This window comes from Gadus chalcogrammus, chromosome 5, assembly GCF_026213295.1.
Source record: "Gadus chalcogrammus isolate NIFS_2021 chromosome 5, NIFS_Gcha_1.0, whole genome shotgun sequence".
NCBI classification, from domain to species: Eukaryota; Metazoa; Chordata; class Actinopteri; order Gadiformes; family Gadidae; genus Gadus; species Gadus chalcogrammus.
In genome coordinates, this window is record NC_079416.1 from 7,092,075 (window position 1) to 7,110,266 (window position 18,192).

General features: G+C 47.6%; 1 protein-coding gene across 1 annotated transcript in view; it reads right to left on the reverse strand.

Moving 5' to 3' along the window:
• The window catches only part of pdss2 (prenyl (decaprenyl) diphosphate synthase, subunit 2), a 17,529-nt gene extending 1,598 nt beyond the window's left edge, over positions 1-15,931 (reverse strand). The window contains exons 1-7 of the mRNA XM_056590542.1: positions 15,435-15,931; positions 11,313-11,450; positions 5,961-6,156; positions 2,545-2,619; positions 736-909; positions 322-456; positions 7-42 (exon numbers count right to left, since the gene is read on the reverse strand). Of these exons, the coding sequence (XP_056446517.1) occupies positions 7-42; positions 322-456; positions 736-909; positions 2,545-2,619; positions 5,961-6,156; positions 11,313-11,450; positions 15,435-15,697 (1,017 nt within the window). The 5' untranslated portion in view covers positions 15,698-15,931. The remainder of the gene's footprint in view (positions 1-6; positions 43-321; positions 457-735; positions 910-2,544; positions 2,620-5,960; positions 6,157-11,312; positions 11,451-15,434) is intronic.
• Positions 15,932-18,192: the final 2,261 nt, after the last annotated feature.

Below are 18,192 nucleotides of genomic sequence, written 5' to 3' on the forward strand. Positions count from 1 at the left end.
ACTCACCATTGAATAATCCAGTTGGTCCTTAAATGCCTTCGCCTGTTCCGAAGAAAAGAAAACATGAAGTCCCAGTCAGTCATATAAACCTCCAAATACGAAGGAGCTGTGTCAGGACAATAATTGACACGCAATAGCAAAACAATAATATTTTGCTATTCGCATACAAATCGTATATCATTATACGACAGGTCATTTCATTTCCAGCTACTGCAGGACCACTTTGTGCTCAGACGGGGTTCTGTGCTTCCACGGCGACGGAGGCGCGTCGACGGCGACTGAGTAAGTCACGTTATTTTCAGTGGAAGAAGACGGCGTTACCTCCTCCAACTGCTGCTGCCAATTGTCCTGGCCCACGATCTGCCGGTGGAGGACTGCGGGACAGGAGTTCAGACTGAACGCCGCCGCCGGCGCCCCGCCCCCGCCCGCCACGAACGGCTGCAGGTCAGCGTGCAGCTGTGGAGCGGGGCGGGAACAAGCATATTCATCACGGCCTCGCCGCTTTAAGGGCTTCTCATTGCCCGGGCAAAATGCAGGAGATGCACTGCTCAGCGTAACCCGCACAGGTGGCTGTTTTGCACGGTAACAATCTTTTACGTTTTAATCTCAGGCGGCACACAGACACACTGCTGCAGACGAGTCAAGTGGAATAACAAATTCACCATTTGAGGTGTTTAAGAAAAAGTGGATTAAATGCAGGTTGACACTCAAATGCGTTCCACTGGTGTGACTTGCCTGGTGTCCCAGGGAGAGGTGCTTGCCGTAAGTGTAGGCCAGGCGCTGGGACTCGGGCTTGTGCTTGGCCAACTCCATCGCCGCCTGACAGCTCTTGGCGAGCAGTGCACCGTGGGACAGAAAGGTCTGCTCCTCCCACACATCCACGTCGATTATGTCTCCGGGATTACTGTCCTAAAGAGCAAATAATAAACCGGTCACCGGAGCCAACACTTATCTGAAAGGAATGACTAAAAGGCTCCAAAAAGCATCCAAACGTGTTGATAAAAGGCCAACCCGTTTTGGATGAATTCAACTTGAATTCAGTCATGAGTGTACTTTCCCTTTATTTAAAATAACAACCTCACATAATTGACTTGAGGCCAGCCAACAGAAGAATATGTTCAATGTATCACGGTTTCTTGTCGCGTCTATGTGGAAGTGTCTTTGTAACATCAATGAGATGTAACACATTGGCCGATCTTTTCTGGGTAAGCTTGTTTGACGTGTGGTGCTAAAAGGACAAACACAGAGAATGGATGATTGACAGATCTCAGTATCAGATCTCAGTATTGGTAAAAGTCTGTAATTGTAGGTGAATGAATCACTTAAACAGGTGCCGATGTCGCGAGGCTGTAGCAACTTTAATTCAACTGCAGGAATTTTTCCGACTGACTGAGGGTAAGGGTGAAAATTAAACCGTTTGAGGTGGAACATGACAGTCTCCTCCAAAATAAAAGCCCCCCGCCCACCTTGCTGACAGGTTCACAGTGGTTAGATGTATATATAGACCTTTTTGCTCTCCTATTCATTATGTTGTGATGCGCCAGGTTCTGTTCATGTCTGTTTACCATTGTCAGACATTGTTTAAATCTGCTTTCTTCCTGCGTATGAAAGACAGGAGTCCCTTGTGTCTGCAGGATCTTAATGATAATACATTTCAGCTATCATATTTGAGATGTTACGCATGTCAAAGGGAATATATATTATACACCTCTTCTTTTTTTAATCATTTTTTTTGCATTTTTATGCTTTATTATAGAGTGAGATAGAGTGGAAAGAATGGGAGGTAGAGGGGACGACATGTAACAAATGACCACGGGCAGGACTGGAACCCGGGTGGCTGAGTTCAGGACGGAGCCTATGTGGGACGCGGTCTTCCCGGGGAGCCACCGGGGCGTCCCCATTACACACCTCTTCAATTCAATAGGTCGACCAAAACACGTACATGTTGTGTTCTTAACTTATGATACATCCATATCACATCCCCTTAAAGACAGTACGAAACGTTTTTTTACTATGTCAGATCATTTCTAAACTCAGTGGACTGGCATAAAATATAAAGACCTGAATGATTAATACACAGCTCTGATCCTTACATTTTAGCCTGGCTAAAATTCTGTCTTAAAGGTGCCATGGAAGCAAGATACATGTTCCTAGTACAACTGACCAACCGGTGAATGTGGTCTTCAAGGTGATGGGATTTCAATGTTAATGTTAACACAACGACATCTTTTATTGAACCTGCCAGCAGGAGGGGTGCTTTTTTGTTGCCATAGCGATTCTTCAAATAACATGAACAGCATTAATATTTTACATGGTTAGAACCTTTGCTACTCTCCGGAAAAGTACTTCTAGTTTGCAGATTCAAGGATTAATTCCCATCTCTCCTCTCGTGTTGCACGCGTCTTCAAAGAAGGATCCCCTTTAATGGTAGGGCGTAACGGTGGTGATTTTATGAATGATTTTTGGTGCATCCTGATTGAGGCGCTCCTGCAGATACCAAACATTAACATTAACGTGAAGCTGTGTCCGAGTGTTGGGCAGTACCTGGAGGTTAGGAGAGCTCTCATAGTAAACGCCTTGCACCAGGTCACCGATGGCACTCGAGATCAGCTCCACAACCTGGGAAGGGGAAGAGAACAGGACACACAACGTGGGCACTGTGGAACAGAAAGCTTGTGGTGGTTGTCAATCAACTCAAGACACTAAATTAACAATCAATGAATTGGATTTGCACAAAAGCCCAAAGTTCTTGAATGCGGGTTGGTTGGAGGGCCCTAGGGACACTATTCTGGGATAGCTGATTGGAAAACTAGGCCCATCATTATCAGCTCGTGGGGGTACCTCCAGCATAGCTACAAACCACACCTTGATTGGTTAACTACACCTCTATGTGTAGGCCAACACAGACTCTGACGGTTGGTTGAATTTCACCAAAGCAGTCCAACCACTTGTATGAAAAAATAGACAGACGACAAAAACAAAGGAAAGGCCCTAAAATCAAATACACCGTTTGAAAGGAGACAGGGTGTGTCTCCATGCCCTCCTGGGGAGCGGAGTGGCTGGGCACAGAGGACGACCAGGCTGCAGTTGCTTGTCGTCCCTCACAGGGGGCATGCATGACTTGCGTTCCTCACCGCCGCGTCGGTGTCACAACACCACCGGCTCGCATCCCAGCGCCGGGAGAGGGAGAGACGCAGGCTCTGCGGCTTTTAATGTGTCCCCGACCACGGCTAAGGTAGACAGTGTCACGCACGCCTGGGATCAGGGTAAATATTCCAGCGGGGGTCGTGCCATTCATAGAACACAAGCGGCCCCAGCGACGAGAGAGAGAGGGGGGGGGGGGGGGGGGGGGGGATGTGTAAGAGTCCAGATGAATGAGGTTAAATTTAGAATTCGCCTCGTCCCAGACACCCAGGGCTCATCAGAGTCTGCCGAGCCCCAGAGCGCGCTCCTCGCCCGCCAGACTCTCCAGTGCCCTTAGGGTAACCCAATCCGCCAGGGGAAAAATATTGAGGCTACTCGAGCTGCTAGCCGCAGACCTGGAAGGACAATGTGCCTACAGTATTACCAGATGTGGTGTCTCTTCTAGCCCTGGAAAATGTGTGTGTGTGTGTGTGTCTGTAGAGAGTGGGGGGGGGGGGGGGGGGCGATATGTGTGTGTGCGTGTGTAGAGGGGAGCGTTTGTGTGTCTGTGAAGACAAGAGGGGTGTGTCTTTGTGAGGTTTGTGCGTGTGTGTGTGTGTGTGTGTGTGTGTGTGTCTGTGTGTGTGTGTGTCTGTGTGTCTGTGTGTGTGTGTGTGTGTGTGTGTGCCGGTGTGTGTCTGTGTGTGTGTGTGTGTGCGAGAGCGGGGTCTTTTTATGGAAGGTATCAGATAAGGCCGAGCTCCGACTCCCCCCGACTCCGTTCCCAAGTCCAGCCGGATCATGTTTTGCCGACAGGTCTGCGAGGGGAGGGGGGGGGGGGGGGGGGGGGGAAACCCGAGCCGCGTGCCGAGATTACTTTACCGTTTATACAAGCAGTGGCATAGGATTCCTCTCAAGGCCACGACACACAATCTCCATCACTCTCGCTGCGCGTTTATAAGAGAACGGTCAGGAGGTAAAATAAATAAATAAATGAACCACTTCCAGCGCCCGTCAATGTGTGAAATGAGTTGCGTGAATGATTTCATCTCTCGACGGCGGCGTACTCCGATACGAGTGGAACGCAGATTGGCGTTTGTAACTTTATCCGTGGGGATGGACAAAAAGTCGGAACAGGGAAAAGTGAACCATCACTTATTGGATGGTACGGAGAACAACGTTTGGACGGTTGTTCAGTGGGACGAGCAGAGTTAAATGTTCCTTAATGGACCGCCTGGAACTCCTGAGAAAATATATTACATTTACATTTAGGGCGTTTAGTAGACGCTTTTATCCAAAGAGCCTTACGATAAGTACATTATGAGAAGGAGAAACAACATATTGTTGTCAACAAACAAATATACATTTACAGGTTGTGTTTGGGCTGTGTAAGGCGTGCTCGTGTGGGGTCTAATAACATGGCTGTATGGCCATTCCCTTGCTCTCTGAAGGCATGCAGAAAGAGAGGCAGACAGTGGGGCTTAGGAGTGAGGGTGGAAGGCGAGGCTGATAGAATTTGGTCCAGACTATGACATGATGAGAAGGGGAGGGGAGTGTGTGTGTGTGTGTGTGTCTGTGTGTGGGGGGGGGGGGGGGTTACTTTCCTCTGCTTCACAAACCACATCCTGAGTGACGGTGACGGCATTGGCGATTGACAAATTTTGTCAGCAGCTCTTTACTTATTTACGCACCCGACAACGCTTATCGTGTTGTGTGTGTGCACACATCAAAGTGGCACACGCACATGTACATCGCAGACACTTCAGAAAACAAGACATTCTCACGCTTCGCCGTGAACTAAAGACCAAAACTAAAAACGGTTGAGCCTTGAGGGACGGTTGGGGCTGCATGCGATGCTTCTGGCTACTTTCCCGACTAAGTTCTAGATATAGGAAACCTTACAATGAGGATTTGTTCCATCTGAGTCGGTAGGGCTCATGTCCTTTCATGACTAAATAAATGCACAGCAGGTTACCTACAGGGTAAGTAAGCCCCTGTTTCAGCAAGGGAACTTCCACCTACGAGTACTTAAGAAGGTGATCCGAGCATTTTGGACGGCCGTAAAAGTTTTTTAGAAAAAACGGACACATGGGTTCCTTTTTGTGAGAGTGTGAGGGCGTGGTCAAACAGTTTTAGAGCAATTTATGCAAATCAAACAGGTAGCCCTATAACTGATGTTTAATTAAATAACATGGTTTTCCCTTGGCAGCCTGGTTCTGCTCCATCCTGTAACGCAAGATCTTCATGTAAATATTTATTGAGAAATCTAGCAGAAAAACACTTCACGTAAAAAAACCTATGATGGTGAAAGACCTGCGCACTCCCTCCGTAACTCTCTCTCTCCCCCCCCTCCATCTCTCTCTCTCTCTCCCCCTCCCCAGGCCACAATGCCTTACACATTGACCGGGCTGAGGCAGAGAGAGTCAAACGGCTTCAGGTACCTTGGTGTGTTCCTTGGGTGGGACAATCGGACACTGCACCCCGGTCGCGGCCTCAGCAGGCTCATGAAGTCAGGCGAGCATCTGGGCAGCGAGCCACCGGACTCACCCAGAGCAGACTCAGCCCTCAGGCCTTCAGGCTGTCCAACAGTCACGATACCTCTCCCACAAAACCTTTAACACTTGCATAATATATCTTGTAAATATCCTTACCGGCAACATACCTTGGCCACATTCATGTACTGTGCTACTTTTCTTTGAGTTTAATTCGTTATCTATAAAATGTGCAGTTTCTTTTCACAGCACCTTGTCATGAGCAATTCATTGTGCAGCATGACAGTAAAACGACTGGACTTTGATGCCATAACTGTCTGTGCTATACAAAGCAGGGGGCCTTACCTTGGTGTTATTTAACTGTGCGAGTCCTGTGCACGCGTTGGCCAGGAGGAAGTCTCCACTCAGGACGGCCATCTTGTTGCCAAACTGCATGTCCTTCAGCTGCCCGTCGTTGGACCACTCCTTCAGGTTGACCACGCCGCGATGCACCAGGAAGGCCGTGTGGATCAACTCCGCAATCTCAGCCAAGTTACGCTGGCTGTAGGACAAACAACAAGACAGATACCTTTATCAGGTATTCAGCTGGTGTTTATTCAGCTGGTGGTTTAACCAAAGAGTCTTACGGATGATGTACTCCGGTACAAGTGAATATAGAGCAGACACTGGGTTAGGCATTTTTCCTTAAAAATGTTCCTTTCCAGTACCTTTCTGTAGGAAGACCCCCTAACCAGTGGGCCATCCAACCCCCTTTTCACTGAATGTACAGGGGGTAGAAAGTAGAACTCCTTTCACCCCAGGGGTTCAACATATGTAAGCGGTTAAGGTTCAGCCGGAGCGCGTGGGTGGACACTTGTTAAGCCACTTCCTTCTGACAGATGAACTTATTGGAAGTGGCTTTGAATAAAAGCGTCTGCTAAATGCCCTGAACGTAAATGTAAACGTTAAACATTTACGCGACATCCATCGCCAACCAACCTAATAAGCGCACAAAGAAGCACAACAAATACACCAAAGAAAAAAAAAAAAAGACTTCCTTCCAGAGGCGCCGCATTCAGCGGCCACGCTCCCGACGACGAGGAAGACGAAGACGAAACCAATGATTAAGACTAAGCTCATCATTAGAAAATAACAGCCATTGTTGCTTATGAGAGAAGAGAAGTGGAAGTGGCCCGGTGAATGGAGCCTTTCAAGCGCAGCCGCGGGGAGGTGATAATCAAATGTTGATTCAGCCGTTGCGGCGGGATAATGAGGCCCCTCTCCGTGTGGAGGGAGCTGGCTGGCTGCTGGGCGGGTGGCGTTGGGGGGCGGGGGGGGGGGGTCCTTCCAGACAGGGTCGGATGCGCTGATGGCCACTTACAAGCCATCTTTCACCTGCTGTGTGAACCCTGATGAACACGCCGCGCACGCAAGGGCACACACACACACGCGCACGCACACACAGGCGAGAGAACGCAAAACACAAGAACACACACTCAATAGTACACGCACAGTCACGCGCACACACACACACTACTATTAGTAGACACGACGCGGATCGCGGCCAGGTAATTGCGTGTTCAAAGTCGCCCCGGAAAGATGTTATTAAAATTCAATAATGCCCTCCACTCTGCCTCTCAATCAGAACCATTGTCTCCAGCGCTCTGCTGCTAGCCTGGGGGGGGGGGGGAGTCAGCAGCCTGCCGGCGGTAATGTGTAGGTTTACCTGGTATTAATGGGCACACCAGACAGCCTTTAAAACAAGAAGACGGCCGAGGGGGACGGGGCCACTGCGGTCTGACAGACGGGCGCCGCACCGGGGAGCTCCGCAGCCAGAGAGACGCGGCTAGGAGTTCAAATACATCGCTTTGTTTTCACCACACATCCGATTGACGCAAAATTTCCCAGCGTTATCAAATAATTGTATTCATTTTCACTTGAGCTCATCAATTAGGGGGGGGCGGGGGTAAGGAAACATACGTAATCATCATTACAACTCAAGCTATATTGTCAATCTCAGACTGGGGATCAACAAAACATACTCTGCAATGATGAAGTACATAAGGAATAAAAGGAATTGCACCCCACACACACATTCGCACGCACGCACGCACACACACGCACACGCACGCACACACACACACACACACACACACACAAGAAACACACAGATTTGCTGCAATCCTAATGAGCCAAAGAGGAATACTTAGATTTAAATTAACTCTGCCTTGTGGAGCTTATCGTCATGAACACATTGGAACGCGGAAAAACAGTACGAATAAGTATGCAAGAGACCCCACCCGCCAACCACACACCCCCCCTGTGCTTTCAATCTTCAGGTCCTGATCAGAAGTGGAGGAGCCTGGGGAGGAGGAGGAGGAGGAGGAGGAAGAGGAGGTGGAGGAGGAGGAGTAGGAGGAAGAGGAGAAAGAAAAAAAGAAAAAAAAACGGGGACAAGTGGGCCGGTGTATAAATAGCTTTGGTGCCCAGTTGCATAGCAACCGATGCCATCTCGGCGATGCGTTCCGCCCCCTTTGCCACGCCCCCTGTCCTGAGTGTTCTGTTCTGTTCCTTCCTCACGTCTCCGCCCCCTCTGCACACTGTCTGGCTATAGTTGCCCCCTCTGATGAGGCAGCGGTGGGGGGACGGGGGGGGGACGGCGTGGAGCGGGAGTGGTCACTCCGTCGCTCCGTGGACAGGGAGCCGTCATGAAGACCATTCCCTCGTCCGCCGTCATCTGTCAGTCGGTCTTTAGAGTTGGCTGCATAACATTTATCCCCCCCCCCCCTTGTGTGTGTGAGAGAGAGGGAAAGAGAAAGTCTCTCTCTCTCTCTCTCTCTCTCTCTCTCTCTCTCTCTCTCTCTCTCTCTCTCTCTCTCTCTCTCTCTCTCTCTCTCTCTCTCTCTCTCTCTCTCTCTCTCTCTCTCTCTCTCTCTCTCTCTCTCTCTCTCTCTCTCTCTCTCTCGTTTTACAAATGCTACTTGTCAAGAGGGAGGAGATCACCCCCCTGCTGGTATCAATCACCCCTGCGCGCACACACAGACACACACACAGACACAAAGACACACACACAGACACAAAGACACACACACACCCACTCCTCCCCTCATAGCCTTTACCCTGCATCAGCCCCCCAACTCCCCCCCCCCCACTCCAAAAACCCACCCACCCATGTCCAACGACATCGTCCCACCCGTCGTCTCACCCATCAGCACAGGTGCTAATGAGTGCATGATGGTGACGGAGGGCGGGGACACACACACACACACACACACACACACACACACACACACACACACACACACACACACACACACACACACACACACACACACACACACACACACACACACACACACACACACACACACACACAGAGAGATAAAGTGCAAATGAGGTGATCAAGTGAGGGTGTGAGAATGTGTGCGCGCAATCGGCACATCCATCAGAACACGAGTGAAAGATGCGCACGCAGACGGCAGGGCCGACGTGCCCCCGCCTCACACCCCGCCCGCTCGCACCGAGGGGTGGGGTGGAGGGGTGGGGTGGAGGGGGGGGGGGGGGGGGGGAGGTGACAAGTGTGTGGTAATGTGTCCGTTATGGCGTTTTGTTTGCCAAACAACAGCTGTCAACGTACAGTGGTCTCTGTAGCGCTGGCGGCGGCGGCGGCGGCGGCGGCGGCGGTGCGTTAAAGGAGGGGGGGGGGGGGCGGGGGTGGTGGTTCAGACGTCTTCCATTTCACGGGGCCCGCGGTCGCACTGCAGACGCCCACGGTGTAGGTTGGAGAGGGGTTGGATGGTGGTTGTGGGGGTTGGGGGGGTGGGGGGGTGGGGGGGTGGGGGGGGGTTGGGCCGTGGGCAGACAGACACACCCCCTGATAGACACGCTCGCCTTGTGTCGTCGACTGGCAGATAGAAAGGAGCCATTCAGGAGACGGCCGCCCAGCCACGCCAAACACAGCACTCACTTACTGGTAACCACTTGGCACTGGCCGGAATGTGACACGGGCACGACGCAAGCAAACACACACACACGCAAACACACACACACACACACACACACACAAACAACCGCACGTATACTAACCAGCTCTAGCGGAGTCCGATATGTTGATGGTGCAGTGCCCTTCTTCATATTTCGCTGAGATGCATGCATGCATGTACTCAAACACACATGCATACACGAATGCACACACTATCATAGCCCTGCTCCTGCCCTAATCATAGCCCATACACACACTCACGCACACACACACACACACACACACACACACACACACACACACACACACACACACAAACACACATATAAACCAAAACACTAAGCAGCCACCACTTATTTGACTGGCCCATGCCATGCTTACTTTCGGTGGAGGGAATCTTTCAAAAATGTCTGTGCCCTTTAGACATAGAAATTCTACCAGCCGCTATGCGATTCTGCCAACCAAGGTAGTTTCTCTGTGCTTTATTAGTGCAGTAAACTGGTCCCCTGGACTACTGCACCGTTATTCAGGTGAGATTGTAAATACACACAAAGATGTTTACGCCAAATGAACATGCCAAATTCTACAAGGTTGTGAGGGTCCTGAATTAACAAGTGCAACCAGCCACCAGGCTGCAGCGAGGCTGATAGATTTGGACATTTGGCAGGTAACACAATTTTGGGGATTTATTTTAAAACAAGTGCAGGTAGATTTGCCCACTCAGAAAACATTCTAAAAGTATTTTTTTGTCCTTGATGCCCTCGCCTCAAAAACAAATATTAAATATATCTGCACACACAGTGACATACAATTCACATAAAAATATTTAGAATTTGTTTGTTTAGACATAGTGGACGTGTTGTATTTCTGTTTGCAGGAAGCTACAGTAACATGCATGTAAACGTTTTAAATTAAAAGATAAAACAGCCTCCAAAGCAGAAGCCTGGCAACAACAAGACCTCCCACCGGCCACTGGTTAATGCATACAAGGCCATCAAGTCTGTGAACACTCCCAGTACCTTACCTCATATAATGCAGTCCTAATAGGCCAGACAACTCATTTTAATTGTACTTATTAATAAAGTGAGTATAATGCAAGTAGGAAGCAATGTTAGCAGAGGGAGCAAACTGCACTCTATCAAAGATAATTGAAGATGAAAAAAAAGTGTGACGAACGCAGCCAATTTATGTTCTGTTGGAACATTCATCTGTAAAACTCTCAAAGGGAAAAATAAATAAAATAACAAGTGAGGATGAACTCCCGAATTACCTCAATAACCACAATGAAGTCTCTTATAAATAAATTGAAAAAACGAACTAGTTATAACTTGGACATTTAAATCTCCTAGGAGGATAGTGAAACAGAAAGAGATTAAAAAAGAAAAAGAAATTATGGACAAGCAATATCAAATGAAACCTTTTCCAAAAAAGGTTTTTAAGTTGGGGAGGCGGCAAGCAAAATAAGACCGAATTACATCCTCCCAAGTTAATGATGGACTTTCAACTAAAAGTCCATAAAAACATGATATCAACAAAAAGGATAAAAACATTCAAACGGTTACGACCGGGAACACTTTGGAGATGAATAGCGTCCACTTAGATACGGTTCCAGTCATGCTCTGTCCCACACAAAACCCAGTTTTGTGCGTTTGTATGACGGCAAGAAATCCACTGATGCTCTGAGCTGAACCGGAGTCCCTTGGTGACTGGGGGGTGGTGGAGGGGGGGGTAGTTACCTGGGGTAGATCCCGCTCACCATGTCCTGAGGCTGGAGATCGGGGGCTGACTGGCTGCTGGGCCCCGCCGCCTTGGACAGGAGCAGGATCACCAGGCCTCTCATCTGGAGGTTGTTCCTGCTGTCGTAGACGAAGCCCCTGGGGGAGGAGGCGACAAGGACAAAGGTGTTGGTGGAACTGTCGCCAGGGCGTCATCCGCCGGGTCCTTGTTGACAGACATCAGAGGAGCTGTCAAACGGTGTTCATCGTCATGGAGATTATAATAAAGCTTTGGAATAATGGAGGTTTTAATAGAGGGGTTTTTATCACTACTGCTCAATTATGATTCCCGAGTAGAAGTGATAATTCAAAGTTTTATTTTACTTTGACCAGCGTGTTATTTTTTGGGGTATTATATGGCAGGAATGGAGAGACGAAGTGGATGCTGTTCACTTCAGTTGTCATAAATTATAACAACATATCAAACATTCTTTAAAAAGAACTCTGGAATTATCAAAGCATTTAGTAAGTGTAGCTCCTCTTTGGAGAAAGTGCACAGTTTGATTAGAAATGAATGCATTTTGAGATGCACAGACGTCTATGTTTGCAACAGAGAAGAATCCATTATTTTAAGTATCCGCCCATTTTACCAGTAATATTCTGACACATTAAAAGGAAAGGGGTGTTCTCCACACACACACACACACACACACACACACACACACACACACACACACACACACACACACACACACACACACACACACACACACACACACACACTCTGGTGTGCAGATTAAATATCTTTTCTCTCTCCCTTGGGAGTGGTTAGACAGAGCACCTCTAATCCCCTCTTTAGGGAGCGAGACCCCCTCACACACACACACACACGCACACGCACACACACAATGAATCATACCCTCGTTAGCAGCTCGGAGGCAGGCAGGCACGCACGCACACACGCAGACGCACAAACACACAAACACACGCCCACCGTGCAGAGTGCCCAGACCCAGGCCTCTCCCCCCCCCCCCCCCCCCCGACCCTCTCTCGTGGTCCCACCCCTTCTGCACCACCGAGGGGGAGGAGGGCTTGGAGGGGGAGAGGTGATGGAGGAGTGCTGGGAGGGGGGGGGGGGGGAGGTGATGGAGTATGGGGGACAGCGCGATGGGGGCGGTTATGTGGGGGAACATGGCAGGGAGAGATAGAAAAGAAAAGCCTGGCAAGAAAGTGCGAAGAGAAGACTAATAATGATATGAAAAAGAAAGAGACATATTTATTTTTAATAATACAAGGACACCCCAACATGGGGCTGCGCGTGTCTGTGCAGCCAGAGAGTAGGGGGGGGGAGCTCAGGGGGTGGCTGCCTCGCACCAACCCTACCCTCCGCCGCGGTCGTCGGCGGCCCCGAACACCGCCAAACGATTTACCCAAACACAGACACCACACTGCTGGCACCGTGGTGGCACGGCGACAGGCGAGCCGGGTACCGCAGAGAGCCAGCAGACTGCGCCGCGGCGGCTCGGGGAGACGGATGATGAAGCTGGTGTAACTGCTCGCAGGGAGTCTAGGTGAGCCTCTGGCCTGAGGGCGGTGGGGCATGATTAATATTTATGTCTGCTTCCACACCGGCACACATCAATCAATCACCGGCTGCCCTCCTGCAAAGGGGCCGGCCGGGGATGATGCATACAGCCACCGAGAGAGAGACATGGAGGGAGGGGGGGAGCGAGCGAGCGAGCGCGAGAGAGAGAGGGAGAGAGACAGGGAGGGAGGGAGGGGGAGAGAGAGAGAGGGAGAGGGAGAGGGAGAGAGGGAGAGGGAGAGAGAGAGAGAGAGAGAGAGAGCGAGAGAGAGGGAGAGAGAGAGGGAGAAAGAGAGAGCGAGAGCAAAATAATAGAGAGGTAGAGAGGTGTGGAGGAGGAAGGGAGAGAAAGAGAGCAGGATAGAGAGACAGAAGTGGGAGGGAGAGAAGGAGCCGAAGTGACGAGTGAGAAATGGAGTGCTGTCAGTTCTATAGGGTTGTGTGCAGGTCACCACGCCCTCTGCCAGCAGTCGTGAGCGGGGACTCGGGAAGCGTCCCTGGCTATTTTACACAGCCGGCACGTAGAACTTTGCATGGATACTAGTATTGATCCTCTGCGTGCTAACCTATATGACTTATACACGCGTTGAATAGCCTCTGAGCCCAATAAGACAGCTCAAGGAATATTTCCCTTGCATTGTTAATCCATGTGAATGCAGCTAGATCAAGTTCAAGAAATTATTGATATTTACCAAGAAGCAAATATTTATCCTAACAGGGATGCTTTGGCATTCACACAATTTTACTTTGAATATGGTAATAGGGTCAGGGTTGGTGGACTTATGTTTTGAAAAAAAAGGAAACAAAGACAAAAAAAACAGTGATTCCTTCTGCGCTGTATACAAATCTGTGAATGCTACTTTGGAGGCCAACTTAGCTGAGCATCAGTATTTGGAGAACGCAACAGAGAAAGGCCAAACCGACACTCGACCCCACGAGGGTCTGCCTGTCTGCTATTGTGGATATTTATACACACACACACACACACACACACACACACACACACACACACACACACACACACACACACACACACACACACACACACACACACACACACACACACACACACACACACACACACACACACGAAATATGAGCCAGGCCCAACACAAGCTGACAGTCGGGAGTCAGACTGTCAGAGGTCCCCCCCCACCACCCCCTCCCTGCTACAACACCCAAATGGATTGTCATATCAGATTTAAGGTGTATAGGTTATTACACCCTTGGGCTAGTGTTTCCATTGCACCCGTCTGTGTGGCGGGACTGAGTTTGAGGACTCTTTCCTCCCTTCTGCCGCTCACTCACACCCAATTATCTCAGCATCTCCCTCTTCCTCCAGCACTAATTTGCACCCAAAGTTAGAGCTCCTTTTTTGCTTTGAGGTGGGTGGAGAATCTCTGGATACTCCTCATTTCAAAACCGATGAGCTAACATTTTTACCAACTGGGTGACGATGTGTTTCAGATGCATTCGGATCGATAGAGCATTCACCACTTTAGCAGAGCCTCCTGAGGAGGAAACCGAGGGGGGCAAGTCTACGGAGAATAATCAATGACCAGCTTCCCTGAACACTTCTGAGTACACCTGATGTTGATTGAATCAGTGACAACCTCGGCCCTGACACCTTATTTTTAAAGAATATGCCATATTCAAAAGCCTATGAAGATTTATCACATTAAATTGAATGGTTTACATCGTTTTTTGTACTTTGCTGTGTTCTTCAACAAATATCATACTTCTGGAAGATAGTGTTTCTCTCATAGAGGCAGACAGAACCGTATAATTACATAGTAGCTAATAACTTCCCTAGAGCTTGCATATAGACTGTATTAGACTACATAGTCCAAATTCCTTTCTTGAAACGGGACCTATTTACCTGTGCAAGTTCAGTTAAAGCCTGTTCTATGTCATTCCAGGTTTCATACACTTTTTAATGGTGCCATGCGTGTTACCATTTGATCAAACCATGGTTTCTAACTCAACTGTTACAAAATATAAGGGGTGACCAATAATATCTTGGGGATATTAACGCAGCATTGACATAATACAAAACAGTTCATATTTTAAAATATCACCACAAGCACATTTTAAAATAGATCGTTCTAGGTACAACATTGTTACGGTAGTCTCATACATCATGTAGGAACACATCTATAAAATACATTACCAGGTCCTCTCAAGTTATTTTCTCAAAGCACTGGCAAGGATCATTAGCAGGAATCACCAGATCACAATGGGCGCACATTTCCATCACAACATTACCACTAGCTCCAAAGGACATCCTATATGTATGTCAAGCACAACGTGAACTGATCTTCTTGAAAAATAATAAAAGGGTAAAAGGGATAGTGTTTTCTCAAACACAGACCATGGACATTGATTGATTGCGGACAATACAACATATATTGATTTGAAACATTTCGTTGTTTGCCAACATGTCTATCGGTGACTTTGTCAACTGATACTATGAAACGTCTCGTGTGTGTGTGTGTGTGCACTCGAGGGAGAGTATGTGGAAGTATCCATTACCGGTATGTTTGTGACAACTATCCTACCTGGCAGTGTTGAGCAGTGGGTGTTTTGTCCCGACCAGCTTCCTGACATGCATCGCAACATTACTGAGTTCATCGCTCAGCAAGCATCGCAGGCTCATGAATGAGGTAGGATAACCCACAATCTTCTCCGCCTCGGACACCACTTTACTCCAGTTTGAAGGGGCTGTGTTTGAGAACAAGCTTAAGTTCATCTGTCCTCGGTGGGTCACACCGATACAGGAGAGTCGCGAACAGGTGGCACGGAGGGCTGACATTGGAAGCATGATATTCAGGAGGTTGAATCGGCTGTCAAAGGGTAACGTGAGTTCAATGTGGAGTAGGGCTACGAAGTTTCCATCCTCTCGTTCGCGTTCAAGAATATCGTGTGTAAATCGTTATGAATTAGTTTGTTTACGCGTAGACGTAGAGACTAAGTAGCTCCCTGAGTCGGCTGACTTTCATTATTGTATATGTAATAACTATATCTGTTCCATAACACACGACCTGACACAGCGCGCCGCCATCTTTACGCCGGAATACGTCATGACGCAAACTGTCCGGTATCCGGACGAGCGAATGTGGAATACCGAATACGCAAAGAAATATTAATAATTCAGAATTCATCATGCTTTTATGAATTATTTCATAAAATTAATTTATGAAGATAAATTATCTAAGTTCATGTTCAACGACACGCAATCGTGGAATCGAGTCTATTTGGCTTTGGGCGTTGGGCAACAATATATGAATATTCATCAGTTACGAGTTCTGAAAGTGTTCTGATTGGCTACCTGTAGTGTGTACATATTGATAACGCATATCTGCATGTAAAGGCACCGTCTGCACCCCGCCATTACTCTCACACGCCATAAATATATTACAGATAAATGGTCCGTGAAAATGCATTCAAAAGTGCACTTTGATGCAAATATGTATTTTTGGCTGCACTGTCAATAACTAAAGCTTATTATGCAGGGTTAGCAGGCATTCCTGTAATTTAAGCACAAATCTTCTTTGTTGCAAACGTAATATCATGCACACAGTTGATTGGCCCTCAACTGTTGACAGCAACTAGAGAGTCTCTTGACAGAACAACCAGTTGATGAAATGCACTACCACGAATCGAATAGTTGTTGGCACGCTGCTACTTTAAGAATGCAATGGTTTATTCTGTAAACCATCTCGGTAACTTATTCCTTCACTGATATTGTTGAACAACATGAGGCCTAAAAGCTAAGCCACACCTTATTGCAATTAGAAGAGGAGAGAAAGAAAAACAGACATCAGAGAGACAGATATAGAAACGCAGGCGAGGGACATTATACAGAAAGAAAAACAGAGAGACAATGCCATTTAGCATTTGCTAAATGCTTTACGTTTATTGTTTTTTTTACTGTATTTTTGAATATTAGGCATTGCTGGTTGGAAACCATGAAAGTCCGCAATGTGATTCTCGAAAAATGTTAGAAATATTGCTTGTTATTTGAGCATCATTATTAAGCATTGAATCGACTACTTTCTATTGCAAATTCAGCAATGTCTCCTTTATGTCTTACAAAGCCAAAACATCTAAACATTATTTTATATGTTATTTTTATTTCCATAGTCAATTATTTCCAGACCAAGTATTTTCGTCTTGTATCTCTAAATCTCTGTCTTCTGTTGATTTCATTTAATTTTGTTATAGTTGTTGTTTTTAATATTCTCAATTTTTAATGAAGTGGCAAACAACTATTGTTTAACACAGAGTGTTTAATAACTTATTTATAAAAAATACAGCTTACTTATTTTCTTCCTTCTACCCCTGCTATATTGTATAGTTACCAATGGTAACGAGTCAGGGACAGCCTTTTGTGTTCACCGTATTAATAACATTTTGTATAAATGTTGCTGTGCATCCCTTAGCCACATTCCTGGTGAATCATGAAAACACCAACATATGTGGCAGGCTTTGTCCAAAGCAGAATCCTTTTGGCTTATTCCACAGTCAGAAACTCATGCAAATAGTGTGTTCCTGTTAAGATAATGAGACTGACTGACCTGTATGCTTGATTGATTGATTAATTGGTTGACTGAAGTGCTCATCCATCCATAAAAATGGGAAAGGCTTAGGCCATGTTATGTAACCGCTGGTATATTAGTAAGACCCTGACCCTTTTTCATGGTTCAAATCCCGGTGGTCAAGAGTGCCACCTTATCCCATGAGCAGGAAAAGTCTGATTGTCAACTTATTGTAGATGAAGTTCAGTGATGGGCAGAGGAAGGCAGTCATACATTAATACATGTGTGTGTGTGTGTGTGTGTGTGTGTGTGTGTGTGTGTGTGTGTGTGTGTGTGTGTGTGTGTGTGTGTGTGTGTGTGTGTGTGTGTGTGTGTGTGTGTGTTTGTGTATGCTTGTTGCTGTTAATGGATTGCTGTTGCTCAGAAGAAGACCAAAGGTTACCGCTGCAGCAGGATCTTCATATGGAATCTTTTTTTTTTTCTTATGGCCCACTTGTAATATTTTCTTCCGTGTTGAGGTTTGTTGCGTACTGTCATTCAGTTGTCTATAGACTAGGTGACTCGCCAGAATGCGTCTATAGAAAAAAGCAGTCCACATGGGCACCTGTTTGCTGCCAACAGGACTTCCAAGCTGCGGGTAGCCAACCAGCGTGAAGCACCAGTGAGCTAAGTGGCTTCGAGTTTGCCTTGGTGAACTCAATTGAAAACCCCAACAAGAAATAGCCTCTTCCTATGATCACCCCGCGCGTCATATAATGTTTCAGTGGACGCCCCTCCC